This window comes from Zeugodacus cucurbitae, chromosome 5, assembly GCF_028554725.1.
Source record: "Zeugodacus cucurbitae isolate PBARC_wt_2022May chromosome 5, idZeuCucr1.2, whole genome shotgun sequence".
In the NCBI taxonomy this organism is placed as follows: Eukaryota; Metazoa; Arthropoda; class Insecta; order Diptera; family Tephritidae; genus Zeugodacus; species Zeugodacus cucurbitae.
In genome coordinates, this window is record NC_071670.1 from 28,815,992 (window position 1) to 28,841,631 (window position 25,640).

Genomic DNA, 25,640 nt, shown 5'->3' on the forward strand with positions numbered 1-25,640 from the left:
CGTGGTTATTCAAAGCATGCAACATGTTATCAAAATACATTTTTTTCGTAAACATTGACAAACTTGAGTTGTGGACGTCACATTCGTTAATAGAATACACACAACGTTAGTGATTAAATATTTCACACTTCAGATAGTATGATGAAAAGTAACAGTTTAATCCAGTTTATAAACTGTGTTTGTCTAATGACTTAATGCATTACGTTTTTATAAACCGGTAATGCAAAACGAAAGCGACGATCGTATAATTTCATCTTTCATGGAAACGACAACTTCTCGTGATACTAGCGAGAGTGGTGTTGAGCGATATTGCTATTTTTAAATCACTGTGATTTTAAATTGCTATTGCGATCGCAACTAAAAAATCACATTTTCGTATTTATTAATTTTAACAATACTCAACAATGTAATTAACAAATATATTGTGGATACATATAACTGCTTTCGTAATCATCGTACCCAAAATTGTCAAAACCGCTACTAAAATTGCAACTATGATCAATCACGAATCACTGAGCTGCTATTGCTACTGTCATCGAATCAGAATCAATGAACCTCTGTGATCGAAAAGCACTGAACTTCTACAGATACTGTGATCGAACTGGAATCACTAAACTGCTATTGCGATCGCAATTAACAGAATTCACTGCAATTTATAAAAAATAATCGCAGTTACTATACATATGCGTTTTTTCAATCACAATGAAACAATCACCGGTAGTGAAATGTAGCTCATCACTAAACGAGAGACGTTTGCAAAATCCGTATTCGTACACCCTATTTTTTTAGCGAAAATAGACATTTTCAAACCAGTTTTGAAAACAAAAACTAGATTTGGATACTCGTCTTTGGATCTTTTACTACTGCCCATTTTACTTAAAAACAACACCGCAAAGCCCAGATTTAAACCCAATTGAAAATTTATGGTCTATCGTTAAAAATGGGTTGAAAATTGACAATATTAGGGACGGGAACAACTTTGTAAAGGAAGTGCCAGAGGATATCTCCAAAACTTACGAAAAAGTTGTGGAAACCAATGCAAAAGCGATTGTACGAAGTTATTAAACAAAAGTTACATAAATCTTACTAAGTACTAATTTTAATTTATACTATTGTTTACAGGCATTGGTGGTGTACGAATACGGATTTTGCGTGTGTTTATGCTATATTTTTAGTTTTTGTGAAAATAATACTTACTTTTATATAAAAATCAATACATTTGGCATTCTGCAGTCATTTTTCATCCAAATCTAGTTTTTGTTTTCAAAATTGGTTTGAAAATGTCCATTTTCGTTGAAAAAATAGGGTGTAGGAATACGGATTTTGCATACTGTACATTTATTCTCTCTGCTTTGTTATTACATCATTTTTTAATATTTTTTTGGTTAATGTATGCCTTCATTATATGCCATGTGCATAAAGGTTGTCTTCGAAGTCTCCTACTTATGACTTATACCATTTTTTATATCCTTAATATAACAATATTTTTTTTACTGTGGAAAGACACTCTTTGGTTATCCACAGATAGTCTTTGCTAATGTTGTATATAAGTAACATTCAGCTACGATACAATTTCAATTTAACTAGCATAATCTTAAGAGTACGTAAAAAGTATAAATTGTGTAAATTAGTATGTTGCTTAGACATAACACTTAAAAGTTGCGAAGGATACATAACCATTAGAGCACGCAGCAAGACACTTCTCACATATTACATTCTGTTGCATCCAATATCACTACACAATGTAAAATTTACACAAATTCGACTGACAGTGTATGAATGCTATTGAGAAAGAAAGATAGATAAGTGATCCATTGTAATACCACCGATTCACAATAGAATTGAGTAAATTGTCGTTTGTGGCACAACATTTGAAAATAAATGCGCCATCTAGCAGTTATGCATTTGTTTTTAGCAAACTTTTCGGTAAGTAAGTCACAGCCATATGCACAAACACACAGAAGCCTTAATTTCTACTTACTCACACGCCACATACCACATGCCACACGCACATTGCAATGCAAATACCTTGAATGCATTCTCTTTAAGCCCTGCAAATGGACTGCAATCCTTATATTTAATTTCTTTTCTAATATTTAACTAGTTGCATGCACTTTTCTAGGTTTGAAGCAACTTCTTACAATTAATTTTTCTTGCATTTTTCTCCATTGATGTGTGTTACTCCAATGCCGCAACGAATTGGAAGTATTTGAGTTGCTTTTACGTTTTAATTTAGAGTGGTCTTCTTTTCTCAATAATTTTAGACGACCATTATTTGTTGTTTAATTTTTAAATATAGGACAGAGTGTTAGCAATGAGCAAACAGTGAATAGTGTCACAATCGTAACTAGACAAAATTTAGTGCCACAAAAGTATAATTAAGCATAACATTCGCCTTAAAGCGGACTATCAACGAAACATTTTGTAATAAATAAATGTAATTGGTATTATATTTTAAGTAGCGAGCATTCATTTAGACCATTGCTACGTACATATGTTACAACACAAACATATATACACATATATATGTACCCCGCATTGATAATATTGAGTATCCATTTTTTCAAATGTACGTTAACGTTTTTTACATTATACCATATAATATATATATATATATCGATATCTGACTGCATACATTGTATGTATGTACCTTCTTGCATAGATGCCATAGTTAAATATATAACCTAAAATAAATTGTGTATTATATATGTAATTCCTTCCCGCCAATGTAATAACTGTAACAGCTGTTGTAGAACAAATCGTTTCTTATTTTTGTCCAAAACTTACTCACACTTGCGCTCTTGATAATTTCCGCCAGATGCTGGAACTGCAGGATGCCTCGAGACATCCCTCTCAGGAATCTTTAACCGGTGCCGATGCTGGTCATTTACATCCTGGTCACGCGTATCACAATGGTCATCATCGCCGTTCGCCGAGTTTAAGGTGAGCATAATATTTCCGATTTTTGTAAACCTATTCTCAACCTATCCGCAAATATGTCTAATGTCTGTACAATAACTTACTTAATAAAAAAAAAAAAACGAAAACTAATTATACGTGTAATGATTTTACTGAATTAGACATAACGGATCTCCATTGGCCAGATCTCCAAGTCCTAGACGGCGAGGCCATCAATACATACATCATGATATTGGGTTCTCCGATACCGTATCTAATGTTGTAGAGATGGTCAAGGAGACCCGTCATCCTAGGCACGGATATGGACATCCGCGTTATCCAAGAGGTATACAAATAAAATATCTATATAATTCTTATAATTTGTTTGTGTGTTCAAATATGCCGTTAATATACACTAAGATTAACACTCTTTGAATACAGTTAGCCTTTTAATATCCAACATTCTAATTTAATAATGTATTTATAGACAGAATATATATGTTTATGCATATCCACATAACTGTACAATTTATTTTTCAGTACTGTTTTTGTAGTTCTCGATTTTATTGGAAGTTATTTGTGTTATGATAGATATTATTATATTCTATTACAAGCATCAAGAAAATATTAATTTAAATGTATTACATCCATCTGACCTCATACATACTTAGACTTTAGGAAAGTGTGACTATTTTCAAATGTTATAAAACTTATAATTTCTTTAAATTTTCCCTGCGCTTAACTATTTAATCACCAACGGCCATTTCTCTTCTTACTATCTTTGCGCGCTGTTCTCTTGTTAAAAAATATAAATGGCGATGGTAAAAAAATTAGAACAAACGATTTTTTATTGATTTAAAAAGCATTAGATTTGAAAGACACTCTTTTGGTTAACCACAGAAATAAGGTTGTATACAATTAAATTTCAGCTACGATTCAATTTCAATTTATTACTATGAGGTTACCAAACCGTTTTTAACGCAAAACTAAGAATTTCTTTACCAAAGAAAGAAGTGCAATGAAATGAACCATATATGCTGCTTGATTGTTTGAAAATGTATGTATGACGCTACCATAGCTGAAATTAAAAGTCAAATAAAAGTGCGTTTCAATATAATGCTTATCATAACCGGATATCTCCCAAACATGTGACGCCTCCCTGACAGACGGCGGCGTTAACTCGGAATAACTGCTTTAATCGGGGTTAATTCGAGAGTTATCTCAGTTAACTCCGTTTGCTAACTCCCAGTTAATCCTCAAAATTTTAGAGAGTTAGTGGGAGTTCGTGTCATTTTCGTTGGCAACATTGTTAAACATGACCGCTTTTTATCTATTGCGAATGAAAATATGCAATACTGGCAGATGTTTTTCAATTAAATGTAAACAAAAACGTACGCATGCTTTTTTTCCAAAATGGAAGTAATAATAATAACGTATTTATATCTATTTTTTTAATAATTAGTGATTTTGTACTATTTGTGCGGCTAACAACCGCAATAATTGCTTTCTATCCAATTTTATTTCACCAAAATGGAAATATTATTGCCAATCAGCTGTTATGGGAGTTTATAACTCGCTTTGTTGCCGTCTGTCACCCACAAAATTGGAACTGATTAAAAGCGCAGTTAATCGGCAATAACTTTGCCGTCTGTCTAGCGTATAAGATCAAAACCCATTAGCATTTTTGATATCTACGAATAAGTTACAATATTTAAATATTTGCCTAATTTTTCGTCAGAAAATTTTGCAAGGCTTGTTAACGGTTTTGTAAATCAAAATACTATACTCATCTGAACATTATTAAAAAAAAGATTTAATAAATACATATTTACGGCACAATCTAGTAGAAACATACATACTTATAATCCAATATAAAAATTAATCATTTCAGTTTAAATAAATACCAGCTTATCACTTCATTTGCAATGAACATACTCTACAATCAAAAATTAAAATTTTGTTAAGTTAAATTTGTTATGCGATTGCTTAATTTCTTTAAATACATAACATTAACACTTTCATTCATATATATATTTATTTTCATTATTTGCTAGAACTAAAACAACACACAATACATTTTTCAAAATTTAGAATCCTTAACGATTTGAAGTAAAAAGTTATTGGAAGGAGTGAATCCATCTTTATTCTATCAAATGTGATCAAGTCATTTAAACTGCATCACATTGTCTTAACGCATTTGTGGTCAATGTAAAAATAGTAGAAATAAAACTTATCAACATTAATTACTTCGAGGCTTTTTTTATAAATTTCAATGGATTTGTGGTATTGTTCATACGTTTGACAGTCCAAATATATATTTTATGTTTACAAAATATTTTTGTAATTTCCTTCATTCAATCCATATCCATTTTTAAATCAAAATTAAAAAAAACGCTATCTTCACTCAGTTAATTGACTCGACACCAAGTCGTTTCATTTAGTATTTTCCCTACTTCTCGTTCCGAAGTGAAACCAATTCATAATTTTCAGCTTACTTTTAAGAGTGAGCTCTAATATATACATACATATGTACATATTTTAAAGCAAGTAGCAATGTTTAATAAAGGGTGATTTTTTAAGAGCTTGATAACTTTTTAAAAAAAAAAAAACGCATAAAATTTGCAAAATCTCATCGGTTCTTTATTTGAAACGTTAGATTGGTTCATGACATTTACTTTTTGAAGATAATTTCATTTAAATGTTGACCGCGGCTGCGTCTTAGGTGGTCCATTCGGAAAGTCCAATTTTGGGCAACTTTTTCGAGCATTTCGGCCGGAATAGCCCGAATTTCTTCGGAAATGTTGTCTTCCAAAGCTGGAATAGTTGCTGGCTTATTTCTGTAGACTTTAGACTTGACGTAGCCCCACAAAAAATAGTCTAAAGGCGTTAAATCGCATGATCTTGGTGGCCAACTTACGGGTCCATTTCTTGAGATGAATTGTTCTCCGAAGTTTTCCCTCAAAATGGCCATAGAATCGCGAGCTGTGTGGCATGTAGCGCCATCTTGTTGAAACCACATGTCAACCAAGTTCAGTTCTTCCATTTTTGGCAACAAAAAGTTTGTTAGCATCGAACGATAGCGATCGCCATTCACCGTAACGTTGCGTCCAACAGCATCTTTGAAAAAATACGGTCCAATGATTCCACCAGCGTACAAACCACACCAAACAGTGCATTTTTCGGGATGCATGGGCAGTTCTTGAACGGCTTCTGGTTGCTCTTCACCCCAAATGCGGCAATTTTGCTTATTTACGTAGCCATTCAACCAGAAATGAGCCTCATCGCTGAACAAAATTTGTCGATAAAAACATTTCGAACCGAACACTGATTTTGGTAATAAAATTCAATGATTTGCAAGCGTTGCTCGTTAGTAAGTCTATTCATGATGAAATGTCAAAGCATACTGAGCATCTTTCTCTTTGACACCATGTCTGAAATCCCACGTGATCTGTCAAATACTAATGCATGAAAATCCTAACCTCAAAAAAATCACCCGTTAGTTATTCCTTTTTGGGGCTACGAAAGGGCTGTAGCATTAAAAACGATAATTTTCCCGAATACTCTAGCAATAATAAGTTAGCCGCAATAACGGAGATTCTCATATGCAGTATAGAGTATGCACTTATTAGGGCTTCTAATTATGTTGAGTGTAGGTAAAAGCAATGTAAGTGGGCGTGGTGTGGTCCGCTTTCACTCATTTTCAAACCTTACTAAGAGGGCGTGCTGGAATATTAAACTTTTGTTACTTATTATTATGTTGAAAATAACTGCATTATATTTAAATATTCTCGTGGAATCCCGTTACCAAAATTTGTCAAAAATATTATAAAAATTGAAAATTTCATATGGTTTTACCACAATACATTTCTCGTTTTTCTTCTATACCGATGTATTTTACTTTTTTTTACCAAAAATTCGATGAATCAGATCAATAAGGTAATTCTACAGAATTACTGTTACTGCAACCTTGCCCTCGAAGCAAAATCCTGGGTTTTCCGAAATTTAAATTAAATTATATTATGAACCAACAATAAAATTGATAAGCACTCTAGAAATCGCATAGAGTATGCGCATTAAATTTCAATATCACACAAATTTACATACATACATCGTATATACACCAATGTCGAATTTACACAAATAAATGGACATAGTTTCTTACAGTAGTTGGCATAGGTTTAAAAAATCACTAATCAAATTATCTTAGCGATTGGATCTTACACTCACAACAATAAACTAGATAGATACATATGTATGTACACTGAAGATTCATGTTCTAGAATCACTAGCTTGTATGTACAACTATTCCATTTACTTGATTTATTAATGGTTTACAGTTTTCGTTCATATATGTACATATAAATATTTTTGTTCAAGGCTAATACAATTTCCTCAACAATTTACAAACAACGTTCTTATATGTATAGACTTTTGTACATACGTATTTATGAATTATTTATAACAAATGTATTTATATTATAATTTGGATAATTTTAATGTAAATGATATGAAATGAGATTTGATACTACCAAAACCCCTGTGTATTGTTGTTGTATAGGTTCATGGTCAGCATCGACAAGTCCGGCCCGTTCGCCCTCGCCTTCTCGTTATGGTGGCCATTATTCGCGCAGTAGGCGTACAGAACTGCCTTTTCCCACATATGGGACAACAAGTCTATGTCAAAGATCACGTTCGCCGAGTCCCGCTCGACTTCAGGAGATGCGTGAACGAGATAGACTTGGTTATGGGATTGATATGGGTACAAAAACAAAAAAATAATGTGTTTTATTCCAAAATTTTGCTAAAAACATTAAAACAAAAAATAGTAAAGCAAATTGATGACTTAAAACTAAAAAAATTACACATATTAATATAATTTAACAACCGTTCTCTCATTCATCGCATCTTCTCATCTGTTGCGTTTGTCTACAGCCTTTCATGTTTTACTCGTCATATGCGTGCATAATATAGCATACATACTAACAGCTAGCACCTATAAACACCAATTATACATAAGTAGTAAATACATGTGTGTATGTACAGCATTGGGACAAAAGTATACACACCACATACAGTTATTCTGCTGCCCTCACATACATATACAGATACTTCCGTGTGTAAATGTACTCGTCAAACACTGCAACCATTAAGAAAATCTATGTATCTTAATTTCCTACTCAACACTGTAACACACAACACCACCCACACATTTGTATGTGAACCAAGCCATTGTATCAACTTTTACTCATACTTCACATTTGTATGTGCATATATATAGGAACTTGTGTATATGGGAATGATTGAAATGTCGTGGCCACGTGTGTGATTATTAATAATTGTTGTATGTTACCCCATTATTGACAACTATTTCGTTTTTTTTTATATTTTAAAGAAATCATTTAATTTCTTCTCACAAATTTTACCGTTTATATTGGGCTGGAAGCTAATCTTAAGATAACGTAATGTTTAATTACTTGTCGCTGAATTATTAACGAGTGACGAGCTCTTCTTCCACAGATTTTTTGTAATTCAATTAAAAAAAACAAATTCCTTCTTTTCTAAAAGAAAAAATCACCTTTTTTGGGAATTCAAATAAGAAAATCATAAAAACTAGTATACCCTTCTTAAACAACTATCAATGTGTGTATAATATGTAGCACTTCAGTTTTCAGAGGATGAATGCACCTTGCTTGATCAAAAAATGCTATACACCATTTGAATAAGAAGAAAATGTTGATTGATTGGTTGATAACTTTGAAAAACGAAGGCTTAAACTAAACTTTACTTATGACTTAATCTCCAAACAAACTTTATTTGCTCCAATACCGAGAAAAAACTCGATTTTGACGTATAGTGTTATTATACTACTCACTTTAACCTTTTTGTTTTTGCTGAGCGTGATAATTAAATCATAACTAGTTTTAAATTTTTTATTTAAAACTCGAAAAAAAGATAAGTTATTAAAAGGTAATATCTATACGTATTCGTCAACATTTTTATTACACATATGCTTTGTGTCATATACACAAATATTTTTCGAATCCGTCTGTGGTAGGAATTTGATATATTTTAGAACCTACTACAAAATAACAGCCTACAGGTCTTCCAGTCCCTTAAGAAACCACATTTATAACATAATTTCGTATTTCCTTTTTGTTTACATCGTATGATATTTTCATACGATTTTAAGGGCACATCGTGGGTCATTTTATGCATGTACCGATTTTAAGAAAAACACTTGCTTTTGCACATTTGGTTTCTGCATTCATATCATAATGAGATCTTTTATTTTCAACGTTCATATGTAAAATATCTACAATATGAAATCTCTAAATGTTTCACTTTGTTGCAATTTTCACATTCCATGGTTTTAGGTTCTTATCTACACAACATAACTACACTACATAATTTGTGCGACAAAATTTTAATATGACCCAATGTAAAGGCTTTTGCTTTTATTAAAAAAAATATAAATTTAACAAATAATTTAAACTAATGCTATCGTTTTGTATTAGGTGGTACTCATGTTCAATACAGTTACCCAACACTGGCATCGCGACGTGCTGGCATGGGTCGACGTCTACCACCGACACCAAGTAAACCATCAACTCTTCAGCTGAAGCCAACAAATATTAATTTTCCAAAACTTAACGCAAGTCCGACACATGTAAGTTATTGAGATATTAATTCTATTAGTATTTATGATTATGTTCTATATTACGACTTGTGAACTCTATGATTCCTATGAGAGTTGTTTGTAAATGAGTATTGAGAGAAATATTTACTCCCCAATTGTGTAAGGCTACTGGAGAATAGTCGCCTGCGTGGTTGCCCCGGCTACTGAAACTAGATTACGAAATGTTATTTGTCTCAGTAGCCTAAAATACGTAGATAATAACCCTGAGTTTACATTGTTCAAATATGAGTGACAATTTGTGCAGTTAAAAACACAAATAGGTGAACAAAAGTAATTTATTTGAATTAAAATGTGTAAAAGAACTACAGTGATCCCCGCTTTAGTGTACCCCCGTTTAAGTGCCTTTCTCGCTTAAATGACCATATTTTGCGGCATCGTTGTTTTGCCTCTCAATTTTCATATACAATTCCCCGCTAAGAGCCTCCGCTTAAGTGCCTTTCCCGCTTAAATGCCTGTAATATTTAAGCCACAAAAACAAAATTGTTTGTAAATTTCTCCTAAGTGCCTAAATAAGTGCCTTTTAATATTTTTGACATTAAATGCGCTCAGTATTGTCAAAAGGAAAACATCTACATAGTAATGTTTTTTTTTTCATATTTATTGTTATTATTAAGTATTTTTGTTATTAATAAGAAATAAATGTGATTTCCATTCTAAAAGGAAAAATATTAGATCGAAGTATTTGGGAAAAAGCTTGGTAAGTAAATCGAGGAACTTAAACGGGATTAGCTTAAGTGCCTTTCCCGCTTAAGTGTCTCAAAAGTCTTGCATGTTAAGAGGGGATTACTGTATATTGAATAGTTATGAATTATTTTTTATGAGTCGTGAGTAAAGCATTAATGTCATATAAATTCGACGTCATTAGAGATCATTCCAATCCTTTGGATCCTCCACTTGTGAAGTACGCTAAAAATTAAAAAGAAATAAATAAATAAAAATTAAATTTAAAAGATATTTCAGTATTTCAAACAAATTCCATACTTATTGGTCGCATTTTAAATCCTGCTGTCCTCAGATTCTGAAGATTTAAGCAGCGCAACGTTTCGTAGCTGAAGATTGCTATCAGAAATGCAAAGGGAATGACTTAGGAATTTCACAACCTAAATACAATGTCAGTGATTTTTACAAAAGTAATGTAAGAGAAAATATGCCCAAAACACATAATGCCTGAAACTATTTATTTCGGCTTCAAAGCCCTTCTATTGTAGCTACTAAAAGGTTTCATTGTATATAAATAGTTTTGCGTTGTTCGCTATATGTTACTTTAAATAATATTAAAACAAATCATTTAATATATATTAATGTAAATTCATTTTTTGGATTAATTATTTCTCCCTCACCTCAATGTTTATATTGCTTTACTCAAACTTACAATCTATAATGAAGAAACTGGTCTTTATCAGTAGCCAGTTTTTAACATATTTTAATACTATAATAAGGATTCATAGTTATAGATAATATGCAAAAAATGGCGACTGGTGATCAGTAGCCTGTCATATTCGCCAGTAGCCTCTCTTAATGTTCTCTCTATATCGTAAGGAGGTTAAGAAAAAAAAATGATATTACACTTATGGATTGCATAAATCATATAACAAAGGCATGGGATACAGACGTCAAGAGCCAAACAATAGTAAACTGCAACAATCAAAATACAACAAACAAATAACCTTATTCATGTTTTAAGGTTAAATATGTACATAATACTTCATGCCAAGTAAATAAATAAAACTATAAATAAATCTGTATTTAACAGCTTTTTGAAAAATTGTAAGGTTTAATGGAAAATCTATAACTCGAAGTCTCTCTAACTCGAAGTTTTTTTTGTGGAATATGGTAATTCGAGTTAGAGAAGTTCCACTGTATTTTGAATTATAAAGTGATGATAGGTACAGACATAAAGTCCACTTGAATGGCAACACGAAGTCAAAGAATGGAAATTAAACAAAAAACCACAAATTTCTAACCGTTTCGCCACTATGGTATATTATTAATTTTACATTTACTCTATATAACCATAACTATTCTCTTGACGGAAGCTGTACTAATTTTATTGAGATATTACTGTTTCCATATTAAAACTAATATTTTATATTTTTAGACACATCATTCGACACCCCATAGTGTTCATTCTTTGCCACACCACCGTGATCTGCTGCGGGATCGTGCCATGTACCGTGACCTGTATAGCAGCAGAGAACGCGATCGTGATCGAGAACGATATCGAGATCACCTACGCGACTATGATATGCGGTATGAGTATCGGGATCATGAACGTGAACTCTATGAGAGAGAGCGTGATCGTCAAAGGGATTTCGAAAGAGAAAGGTTGGTAAAACTAAACACTAAAAACTTAATTGAAAGCGAGCAATTAAATTATATTTGACCATAATATCGGTGTATTATGCGAATAAATACAGTTTGACAAATAATTTAAGAAATATGCATGTCATTAAAGAAGAAGAAAATATGTTCATTTGAATATGTAAATATCTAAAAGTTAAAACTTATTTTTATATAAATTATTTGTTTTCGATGATGATTTAAGTTGGTACAACATAGACAGGGACTACTGCGAAACATTAAAGCAAAACAAGTATGGAAGGGCTAAGTTCGGTTGTGAACGAACATTTTATACTCTCTCAATTTATTTATTTAATATTATATAATAGGCAATTTGACACACATATTCGTCGTGAAAGTTGGAAACCCTAATATTAGGGTAGAAGCACCGAAGTCATGTTCATATATGTGGCCTTGAAAACCTATGGTCCGATTTCGGCGATTTTAAGAAAGGAGCTGCCACACTATAAATGCAGTATTTATGCAAAGTTCTGTTCCGATATCTTCACTAGTGTTTGCTTTATGTATTGTAAAGTAAACGATTCAGATCGACTTCAATGTTCTGGTATATAGGAAGTAGGCATGGTTGTGAACCTATTTGGCCTATTTTCACAACATATCATTGAGATGCAAAGAAAATATTACAAACTAAATTTCATTGATATTGGTCGAGTAGTTTCGGAGGTTTCTGATCCATAAGTGGGCGGTGCCACACCCACTTCAAATTTTGTATACCAATTTGGGTGGAGCCCTTCTGTACCTTCTTTATAATGAAATTTAAGGTTTCTGGTGTTTTCGCGTACTGAATTAAAGCATTTGTAGTCGTTTTCAACATAACCTTTGTATGGGAGGTGGGCGTGGTTATAATCCGATATACTCCATTTTTAGACTATATAAGGAAATGCCTGAAAAACAACTACTGAGAATTTCGTTGATATAGCTTTAGTAGTTTACGAGATATGTACAAAAAACTTATTAAGGGGCGGGGCCCTGCCCACTTTCCCAAAATAATTACATCCAAATATGCCCCTTCATAGAACAATCCTTTGTACCAAATTTTATTACCAAAGCTTTATTTATGGCCATAATTAAGCCACTTTATGTGTTTTCGGTTTTCGCCATACTCTGGGCGTGGCAGTGATCCGATTTCCATCTTCGAAAGCAATATGAAGGGTGTCAAGAAACAAGTGTTCCAAGTTTCATCAAGATATCTTAATTTTTTCTCAAGTTACAGCTTGCACAGACGAACGGACAGACAGACATACGGATTTGAACTCCACTCTTCACCCTGATCACTTTGGTATAACTAACCCTATATCTAACTCGTTTAGTTTTGGGTGTTACAATCAACCATTATGTGAACAAAACTATAATACTCTCTTTAGCAACTTTGTTGCGAAAGTATTAATCCTAATCCTTACTTTCTTTAAGCAGCAGTCTTAGTTTTTTAATATTATAGCTTTCATGTAAAATAATTTATGAATGTCATTTTTTTTTTTATTTTAGACTGGAATACATAGCGCCGCTGTCGTTTGAACAAGCGCTCGCTATGGGCAGAACGGGTCGTGTACTGCCCTCACCCGTTCTAAATGGCTATAAGCCAAAGGGTGGCTTACACGCACGACATTCTGATTCGGATGAGGAGGACTGGTGCTAGCAAAGGCTTTGATTGCGATTGCGTAATCGAAGGGAACAGATCTGGGTATAGCATCAAGCCATATTTCCATCACTTTCTGCACCGGATTTAGACCATAATTTTGATACAATACCGTTGCAACACTTCTCAGCTGCATCCGATACCGATATATTAGAAACCACTTTCATAAATACTGCCACTGCTGCTGTTGTTAATTTTAACGATGACGCCGATCCGGATACTGCGACATTTATACGAATGGGTGCTAGAGCCGCAACAGAACCCGCAATTTGTGGTCTAAATGTGGGCCAAGCCGAAGACAGGCGTCTAAATACCGCCTACAGACAGCTATCATTAGTTGTACTACAACCAGAAACGGCACCAGAATGTGATATAGCCACCACGCGTATATATTCTGATCACGAGCTTTACCAACCCAATCAACAGCATACGCAGTATGCAGTCAGTGAACCACATACACCGTTAGAGAGGTATTTGCAACAGCAGCCCGCGACGAATGCAACAACACAACCTGAACAACATTTGTATCATACGCTATAGAAGCTGACACATACCATACATAGACACACATAAATGAAAATATTCAGCTAAATAATCGTACGGTAATATAGAATAGATTGTGACTACAATAGAAGTTAACAGATGAATTCTATAATTGCAAACTGACATGTGTATAGAGCACACCACACGTTACACATTTCCATACAAACATACACAATCGTATACTTACAACTCCAGAAAAGCCGATTCTCTTGAATATAGACAAATATAATTTCTTTTATTACATAGCAAAACTATTTCTTCATATGCAAAACATTATTTATATATGTATGAATGTAGTAGATATATACATAGTAATGTATGTATAAATACATATATACATAACAAGGATGCATAGGTACTGCCTTGTTTCTGTTGAAGTTTGGTCCAAAGCGTTACTGCAACTACTGCACACAAACACAGGCATACACATATAAACCTAGAAATTGTTAAATGTATACATACATACATATTTGTTTGAGGATTTGTTAAGAGACTTTAAACTATGCATTCAACTCTGTTGGTAGCTTTAAATAACAAATGTGGACATAGTACATTATCATATATACAATCAAGCATTTATTCACACACACATTTGCATACACATTGAAGTAAGGCATAAAAGACTTCTTCTTTCGTCGTTTACATATATTTTAGTGTTACTTAAAAAATGAGTAGCTTGAAGCGAAATGATTTTATTCAATAGATATAGCGAAAATAGTAATTATTATAAATAAAACTAAAACTGAAGCATAAACAGAAACAGAAACACACATAGGTAAACATTTACTCAACATTTATTAAATGATAAAGGGGAAATGGGGCCAAAAAGCATAAATCATAGTCTAATTTGCCTAAAACTCATTGAGGATTTGTATAGCTAATGGGGAAATAGTAGAAAATAGCAAATTTTAATTAATGGTTTTTTATATTTTTTATTTGAGCTTTTGGAGCTACTATATTCACATATACATACATATACATATATACCGTAGATAGCCAAAATCACCAAAACATATGTAAGGTAACTTGTAGAAATGCAATATATTGTAATTTTACCACATTCTAAAATGAGTAAATACATAAAAACATGCATACATATACTTAATACCATACACACATATATACATACTCGTATGTAACTATGCACGAAACAGATAAAAATTATGAAAAGAATATTAATAGATTTTTACATTGACACCAAGCAAAGCTTAGAGTAGCAAGTTTTTCAAATGCATTATATGAATAAAATGCAAAACTTGAAGTCTGAATACAGAAAGCAGGCAAATTATAGACACAAACATATTTAAGAACATAACACGCACGCGCATGCTACATAACATAACACCAAAGAATTCTTTCCCACATGGCACGCGTTACTATCTAGTTTCTGTCCATCCTTGGCATTCTAGCCAATTCAGTCTGAATAATATCAGTAAAAGAAATCAATAAAACTGAGCTTGAAACTGGTTACCACACATACGTATTGAACAGCAATGCGTGATGAAAATATTTCTGTCACAGAATTGAATGAATCGAATACTGGCCAGCAATGGAACTGCTACATTAATAATAGTACCTTCAAAATCACACATTAAGATTATACTTGATTTACGTTTGTGTTGAATGAGTTTTATACGTTCAAATATTGGATATAAATAAATTAAACTATTAAACACTGTAGATACCGTGCGTCTAAGTATTGTAGGTTTGTATCTATATCGAATAATTCGTTTCAAAAGACATGCCATAATCCATAGCTAGTCATAGATATTTTTAGTTTAGTAAAGATGTCGAGCTCACAATCTGTCATAGAAAATTTTATTCGTTATGGATAGCTGACAGCCTGGATTTTAGAGATATCTGTAGTGCGGAAAGCAACAAAGAGTGACCAATTTCAATAACTGCAGCACGGCATATAAGCCGTTATTATTGTTTTTAGTTAAAATGCTATAGCATATCATATATAATGATATGTGTCAACTACAATTCTTAAGCATTCCATGCAAGACTGAATATAGTCGCAGGCTAAAACAGGTGTATTCAAGAAAATCTCACATATATACACACACACACGCCCGAAAACACAATACTGTTACACACAAACAGATATACTATGTTTCGTTTCAAGTCTGCAATAACACATTAAACGATAATGGTCGAAATAAAATAAATTAACTAATTTAAAAAAATTTCCAAAATCTCGAGCATACGTAGTTAGTGTGGAAATAACTGATTCATAATATTTTGTAAATAATCGCGAAATCGAAAAATGTAAAAATTTACCTAAAACTAAGCAAAATGTATTAACATAATAGGCATATACAAAAATATATTTAAATAAAACTACAAATTCAAAATATGGTGGACGAAACAGCGCACAAATAAATTATGAATTCCCAAAGAGTAGAAACAGATAAACAAACTAACTAACAACAAAAGGAATAATATTAAACATATTTAAAATACATATGTGGACACATTCAAGCATCACATCCACATTTTTATCTTCAGTCACTTTACTTATGTACTTACATTTTACAGCATTTTATTTTGTATTTTCATTGTCACTTTATACTTATTATTTTATGGCTGGTGAAATAGGCAAGACAATTTTTAATATTAACTGATAATAGCATTTCGTGGACTAATATTTTTAGTCAACCTATTGTAAATCGAAAGCATGTGAGTAAGCAAAATGAATACAATATTAGACATTTGAATATTATTTTAAATACTTGAATACAAATAGAAAATTCTACGGACGCATAAAGGTTTCATTTAATTTTGTCTAAATAAGCTCTATAAAATTTTTTTTCGAACGGCAATACCAGCATTACGGCAGGCAAAGGCAAATCACCAAGTATATATGTAGGTATATCTGATTCACATTTCATTTGTGGGCGTCTTGATGTTACAAAAAAAACGACAAACTTATAAATTTCGTGGTTCTAGTAAATGTTATGAGAAGATTTTTAAGGCAGCGATATGTTCGGAGCAGAAGCATCCTTCGGCAATGCTCTCTATTAAGGAAATTGCGCGTTGTCGGTCGGAACAAAGCCAGGAACGAAACCGATTCTGATGTAGTATTGTTGAACTTGTACACTGAAAATCAATTTCTAACTGAACCTAAGGGAATAGGTTAAAAATATGCTTACACTGCTTTTCATTAAAAAATTAAATCATCATTTGGAAAACTATGGAATCATGCAATTAATTAAAGGCGCCAATGCGTTACCATTGTCAAGACCATTCAGAGAATTAGAAATTATTTAAATTGCATTTGTGCAATATTCACAATTTTCTGATCAAGTTGTTGTTAATTTTACTGTCCGACTAATTGCTGTTATATCGTTAGGAAATTATTAACTTATACTACTAAATAAAAATTCATGTACAAAGCTTGTTTGTTTGCTTGTACCAAACTAATTATGGGCCTCAAGTACATTAAAACTCTTCGCTAAAAAATATATTGCTTCTCAAACTAATCTCATTTAAGGTGTAAAATTAAAGACGAAAATAATTGAATAATTTATCAATTGCATTGAATTTAATTATATCACTACAGTTTTTTCTATAAAGTTTTAATATTCATTTGTAATTGTAAAAAAAAAACTTTTTTTATATTTAATGAATAATGATTTATTTGCTTTGTTTCCACTAAGAGTACGAATCGTTGTTTTTTTTTAGAATTATCAAAGCTGTAATAAAACAATAACAAAAAAATTAACACACACACACATTCATAAGTATAAACACACATGCTATACATACATAAAAACATATTAACATTATTACAAACATACTATAAATAATGCAAATATGAAACCAAATCGAAGCATCTTGATCTGTTCCTTAGGTAATACGCGAACGATAGGTAAATATGCAATACTGAAAATAATACATAGCTACATTGTAAGAACAAACATAACACAAAACTATTTCACTAGATTAATGAAAAAAAAACTTTGCTAAAGATAAATATTTCGTAAATAACGTTAGATATTGTACTTTAAATAATGGAAAAATAATAAATAAACAAATTATGTAAATTTTTGAATTAATACTTATTCCTTGAGAATAAATTGCCTGCGTGTGAAATTTAGACATGGACGTGAAATACTGAGCTAGTCGTATAAAATATTTTATATGAAAACTGAAACTGAATTAAAAAAAAAAAATAAAAAATAAAATAAAAAAACAAAAAACACAAAACTTACCAAAAATAACAACTTGCCCTTACTTGTATTAATATAAAAAAGACGAAAAACAAAGAACAAAAAATATAGTGCATATAAAATAGTGTTTAATATTGAGCATAAAGAAAACCAATAAAATATTAATACAAATTAGCGTGATTAAGGCATAAATTGAACTTATCTATATAAGGAAAAGAAAACTTAAAATAAAAAAATTCAAATGGTAAATATTTAATGATTAATACTGTAATGTATTTATGGATATAATAACAATATAACACCTGCCTTCGATAAATTTTATTATACTTTATTAAAAAAGCAAAGAAGAATCATGATATGAGCAAATGAAAGTAATCATTACTTTTTATTATTAGGAATTCAATAAAAATTAATTACAAAACAACAAAAAAAACCATAAAATAAAACTAATAATAAGAAACCTAAAATAATTATAAATTTACGTAAAACCAAGCCAACTTTTACAATTGTAAATTAAACGTAACTGAAAACTTAAATTTTATTTTTAGATATTTAAATTATGACGTTGAAATGGAAATAATCTGCACACATTTCACACTGAAAAAGTAAAATCAAATTGCAAAAGTAAAACAAAACGAAAGCAAAACTGTACAATATAAAATGTGAATAATAACTGCGCAGTGCATAAATACATACATACACATCCGCATTTAAATGCATAAAACATTCATCAAATCCACCCAACACAAACACATCAACACGCCATCGAATTGTTCCCGACAGTGATTATGTTACAGTTATGCATATAATTTGTAATAATAACATGAGGAAGCACTCTCTTGACAGCAATAGCATTAAATTCCTTTAACATATTATACATTTTAACCACATATCAAGAATTTATTTATTGTTATTAGAAAAGTTGATATCCCTGCGACACTGGTTGAGCCCAGCTACAGGTTTTCAAAGATCCCAATTTCCAAAACAAAGCTTCTTTAACGCGCATTATTGTCTGGTATACTTAACCGTTAATCCTTGTGTTAAAGAAAACTCATGATTTTACAAACACTTAAAGATAATAAATTTAGCATATTCATTTAAGCCATTAATGAGCTGTACTGTCTCTTCAATGTGCGTGGCTCATTTTTCGGATTCTTAGAATCACAATTGAAATCGTATCAATAAGAATTTAATGATATTATTACTGCATAAAATGAAATTTTAATAACTTGGTGCACACCCTCAATAATAACGAATATACTAGACGAAAACTCCAATTTAATATAATATTGGGCGAACCCCGTTCAACAGTTAATTTCAACAAATTCTTTAATTAAAATTTGGTCTTATATACGTTATCATTTATTCCCGATTATTCTGTTATAGACAGTTTCGTAATAACAAATTGTTTACGTTGTACAGTGGACATATAAAATAAAATAGTTTTTCCAATTAATTTTGAGTTATGCATTTTCTTAGACCCATCAATTCTTCTATTTTGGATTTCGCCTTTATAGTTCAAAAAAGACACAACGATATTTCAAACAATTATTTCCGCCCGTCCATATGGAATTTTATGGAATAATTATGTATTTAAGTCGAATTACAGACTTAAAAACATTTGGAGAAATGACCGAAATGATTTTTAATGCACTAGTAGTACTGATCTACATACTATACTTATATATAAATTTTCAAGAACTACACCCAAACCTCTTTATTTATTTTTGACACGCTTGAAAAATGATATCGCATTTCTGTGATTTGAGCTAAGTTTATCCCTTCAGTCCCTATTCCCACAGGAAAAGGCTAATCAGACACGTGGTCATATTAAGAGATTGCATAGGCTATTTGTTCTTTATTTTGATCCAAGTTAAAATTGATTAAGGGGAAAAGTGTGGAAAGATGAAAAAGAAAGGCCTGACCGAAATATATAAATATAATAGCAAAATCGGAAATATCGTTCATATACATATAACGTGACCTACAAAAGCTTTATAAAATATAAAATGAAATTAGTAGCGACATAAATGTAAATATTAAATTAATTTAATGCATCAAAACACAATGATCTCAATGCTTTGTACAAACGTTTTACAATTCCGAAATAAGTTCGTATTCTGATATGTCAACATGTTGCAATACGATTGAGCTTTCAAGCTCTTCCATAAGTCAATATTTACAACTTTATTTTTAATAAGCTGTATGAGGATTATTTAGTAATTTACTTTTTACTTCCCATACCGGTATATAGTGTGTTTATATGTATTATTTCGTGTTCCTCTTCTATAAGCATTCCATAACACTTGATAAACAGGTATTACATTCAGAAAATTCAGATATCGTTGCATCCTTCCATCAAGATATTACATTTGTATTTTTGGTTTTAGCTTAAAATTTCCTTCGTACACATACATACATACATACTTATAACAGTTGAATACATACCATACCCTAGAGGCTTCATCATCCTACGCTTTTATATGACATTCACTTTGTATGTAAGAATCAACCATTAATAAAAATGTATAACAATGACACACGCCTGTTTACATATACACATAAGTATATACATACATAAATACCAAAAATGCGCCAGTTAAGAAAAGCTTCAAACCTAATGGCTTTGTTTAAAAGTGTGAGTCCAAAATGTTCTCTTGGCAAATTATATTTTTTTTTTTTGAAAAATCTCAAACCATTCTCTTTCTCTTTTTCATATAAACACAGTCATACAATAAATTATTAAAGGAAAGTATTTCAATTGCATTTCACAAGTTTTGTAAAGAGACATTTAACATGTTTGGCTGAAATGTTATAAGCGATTGTATTATGTCCATTGGAAACGTATAGAAGAAGTCGCTATTTCACTGCATAATCTGCAAGATTGATTGTCATGACTCATGAGTGAAAGTGAGATTGTTAAGAACATAGTTGAATGGTGGTGTTAAATACCACCATGAATATTTACTGTTTTCTCAAACCGCTGCGTACAAGTATAACTATCCACAAAGGTAAATAAATGGTCCACATGCATACGAGTACTAATCATAGTAATCATTGAAAATAATATTATGAATCCAGCAAAGCATTGAAAAAAAGAAATTTATAAAATAAAATAAGAATAAAGAAATACAAATTTAGTTAATGTTGTTATAAACAATTATATTCTAATTATTAACAAAAATAGAAAAATCCAACCAATTAAAATGAGACATTTTTTTTCAAATAAATGACGATCTAAAGAAAAAAGTTGTATTTAATAACACTTTGAACTCATATGTACATAGCATAACCATACCGAATAAGCTGATAAGTTGGTACCGTTTTAAAGAAAATACCGATTGTACCAATAGTATTCTTTGCAAAATAGGTGCAATTTTCTTGAGTTCTGAAGTCTGGATTTTTCTCTATGGGTAAGTACCGGAGAATACGATGGATGCGGAAGCAATGCAAAGTGAATTTTAGCCGCACTTCTTTGGGCCGTACTTTAGGGTTGTACGCCATGAGTGGAATCCAAAGCGTGAAAAGTAGCAAATAATAAACGTAGGGCATATACAAATATTCAAGAACGATACGCCCATTAGGTTCACTTCATACCTTTAAATTTTCATCTCTAGAATATTTTCATAAATGAAAACCTTAGACTTTCACAAAACTGAGTTGTCAAAATTTTTCGAAACCTCTCAATCGATCCTTATTTTTTGGCTGCTCAGAACCTGTTGCCATTAGTATTTTGAAATTTGAATATCTTTAAAGAAAATATGTACACTTCACAGTGTATTATAAGTAGGGAAGCAAACATCGTGAAATGAAACATCGATGGTTCGATGTATCGATGTTTCTTCAAAACCCATCAAAATCAAAAACATCGGCCATTAAAACATCGATACATTGATGTATTTTTGAACTTTTAACTTATTTTAAGAAGCAGAAGCATAAATAAATGAAATATAGTACGTCTTAAGTTGATACATTTTATTTCACTTAGTTTTATATGTCTGTTAAAGTTAAATAAATAACAGAATTTCAAAACAACGACATGGTATGTTTTTTCACTGTCATTTCTTTTCGATTTTACTTTTGCGTTATAGTTTCCCTGGGTTTAGAAAACGCTCGTTTATTCGGCACTGAAGTGGCCACAATGTGTAAATATTAATAAGCCTATCTATACAACTCCGGAAACACAGTATTCATGTCAACCCAAACTCTATTGGCTTCTGATTGGTAGGGGTAACAGCCGAGATACACTTTCTCTTCAACCTTTCGTCCCTGTAATTGTAAATAAATTTGACAGCTTACATTTCACCTTTTGGTGGACCAAATGTTTATTCTGGTTCCAAATATCAAACGAGTATTCTGTGTCATACTCATGACTTCATCACTCCATATTTTTCAATTTGTCCGAGCGTGGGCGTGATCCGTTTTCTCTATCTACAATTAAAGTTTTCTAGAGAGCTAAAGAATGTATGCTCTAAAATTCATCAATATAGTGAACCCCGCCTAAGTGCCCCTCGTTTAAGTGCCTTTCCCGCTTAAATGACAATATTTGTTGTTTTTTCTCTAACCTTACATATAAAATTCCGCACATAAGAGCCTCCGTGAATACCCAAATATTTGTATATACGCAAAATCCAGTGTTTGCCATCTATGAGTGAGATCTTCGCAGAGATTATGCGGAATTGCACTCACCGTGGTGTTACTATATTTTTGTAAATCTGCTGGAACTAAATATAATCAGTTTTATATATCCACAAGCATATTTTTGCGAAATGTCTCCAAGTCCATAAAATTCACTTGGTAAACAAAAATACATTAACATACCAAGAATTAATATTTTAATTAAATATTTGAGAAATTTTGGCCAACCTGAGTAAATATCACACTTTTATTTACATTTGTGTCTTATTTTTTATGATCAAAATTTGTATTTGTCAATGTTTTCCACCTGTATTTATGTAAAGATATATGCAGGTATGTATATATTCGGTGAAATTGCCTTATACACACAGCTGTTTAAATGTTATATAACCAATTTTATTAACTGTTGTGTTTCTATGCACGAATTTAAGGCCCGCAATATCAGCTTTGCAAATACAAACGAATACTTAAAATCATTTGCCCTACTCAAATATTTAATATATAATAGGGCCAACTGAATATATACAAAACATATTTCAGGCAAACGAAACTTTTCCACTATTACCTAATCTGGCATGCTTAAACAAGCCGTATGTTCAAATTTTGGAATTTTGCATAACGATGGGCTTTTCCTAAGTATTATTCTTTACTTTAAATTAATAACTGAAACTCATGTAAGCCAAACATAGAGAAAAAATTGAGTTAAAAGGTTACCCGACTCACTTCGTACAGTTATGATCAAAATTATTAATTGTCTGATGGCAGTCTAAAGGAATGTCAAATGTCACTACAGAAAAATTCCGGTAGGTTTATTATATGAATATTTTTAGCAGAAAAATCCTCAAAGTAAAATTATTCAAAATATCGCTGAATATCGTCCACACCTCGATGGAAAAGAAAGACGATGTGATCAAAACAATTTTCTTTGAGCCCCCATGACGCATCACCTGACAATCCACAAAAAGGAGACCCCACAGTCCACGCTATTCGATCTGCTATGTGAAAGCCCACTGTCAACAAACTAACTGATAAGGCCAGTGTGGTTTAAAACCTAGAAAATCTACAAATAATCAGATATTCACCACTATCCAAATCTTGGAAAAGAGCAGTGAAAAGAGGATCGACACACCCCATCATTTCGTCGATTTTAAAGCTGCTTTCGATAGCACGAAAAGAAACTACATTTCTGCCACTATATCTGAATTTGGCATCCTCGCTAAACTACCACGGCTAAGTAAACGACGTTAAACAATACCAAAAGCAGGAACAGGATCGGGAAGAATATATATATATATATATATATATATTTGGCGTAGAAACCGCTTTAAACGATTATAGCCGAATCCACTAGAGCGCGTCACTCGTTCCTCCTTCTTGCTAGCCAGCGTAGCCGCTGTCTTTTTATTCGCTGAACTATGTCAATGTCGTCGTATAAATCGTCTGCGGTATTCGCCGTTGCCAATGTTCAGAGGACCATAAATCTTACGCAAAACCTTTCTCTCGAAAACCCCAAGAGTCGTCTCATCGGATGTTGTCATCGTCCACGCTTCGGCACCATACATCAGGACGGGAATAATGAGCGACTTGTAGAGTTTGATTTTTGTTCGTCGAGAGAAAACTTTATTTTGCAATTGCCTATTCAGTCCAAAGTAACACCTGTTGGCAATAGTGATTATGCGTTGGATTTCAAGGCTGACATTGTTGGTGTTGTTAACGCTGGTTCCCAAGTAGACGAAACTATCTACTACTTCAAAGGTATGACTGTCAACAGTGACGTGGGAGCCAAGACGCGAGTGCGCTAACTGTTTGTTTGATGACAGGAGATATTTCGTCTTGTCCTCATTCACCACCGGACCCATACGTTTCGCTTCTTTAACTAGTCTGTAAAAAGCAGAACAAACGGCGCGGATGTTTCTTCTAATGATATCAATGGCATCGGTATACGCCAGCAGCTGTACACTCTCGTAGAAGATTGTACCTTCTTTATTTAGCTCTGCAGCTCGTATAATTTTTTCCAGTAATAGATTAAAGTAGTCGCACGATAGTGAGTCACCCTGTCAGAAGCCTCGTTTGGTATCGAACGGCTCGGAGAGGTCCTTCCCGATACTGACGGAGCTTTTGGTGTTGCTCAACGTCAGTTTACATAGCCGTATTAGTTTTGCAGGGATACCAAATTCAGACATCGCGGCATAAAGGCAGCTCATTTTCGTGCTATCGAAGGCAGCTTTAAAATCAATGGAAAGATGGTAAGTATCGATTCTTCTCTCTCGGGTCTTTTCCAAGATTTGGCGCATGGTGAATATCTGCTCCATTGTCGATTTTCCAGGTCTAAAGCCACACTGATAAGGTCGAATCAGTTTGTTGACGGTGGGCTTTAGTCTTTCACACAATACGCTCGACAAAACTTTATATGCGATATTAAGGAGACTTATACCACGGTAATTGCCGCAGATCTCCCTTTTTATGGATTGGGCAGAGCACACTGAGATTCCAATCGTCTTCCGACAAAGAAGCTGACGCATGCACCTTATCAGTTCCTCGCCGCCGTATGTGAATAGCTCGGCCGATAGTCCATCGGCCCCCGCCGCTTTGTTGTTCTTCAAGCGGGTAATTGCTATTCGAATTTCTTCATGATCGGGTAATGGAATATCTATTCCATCGTCATCGATTGGGGAATCGGGTTCGCCCTCTC

At 32.4% G+C, this 25,640-nt stretch overlaps 1 protein-coding gene across 2 annotated transcripts in view; it reads left to right on the forward strand.

The window, feature by feature from the left end:
* Positions 1-21,364, forward strand: part of LOC105219043 (voltage-dependent calcium channel type A subunit alpha-1) — a 153,548-nt gene extending 132,184 nt beyond the window's left edge. For both annotated transcript variants that reach the window (XM_054230649.1, XM_029044737.2), the window contains 6 exons: positions 2,819-2,943; positions 3,081-3,244; positions 7,457-7,657; positions 9,414-9,565; positions 11,694-11,920; positions 13,442-21,364. In XM_054230649.1, the coding sequence (XP_054086624.1) occupies positions 2,819-2,943; positions 3,081-3,244; positions 7,457-7,657; positions 9,414-9,565; positions 11,694-11,920; positions 13,442-13,592 (1,020 nt within the window). In that variant the 3' untranslated portion in view covers positions 13,593-21,364. The remainder of the gene's footprint in view (positions 1-2,818; positions 2,944-3,080; positions 3,245-7,456; positions 7,658-9,413; positions 9,566-11,693; positions 11,921-13,441) is intronic.
* The last annotated feature ends 4,276 nt before the right edge of the window (positions 21,365-25,640 follow it).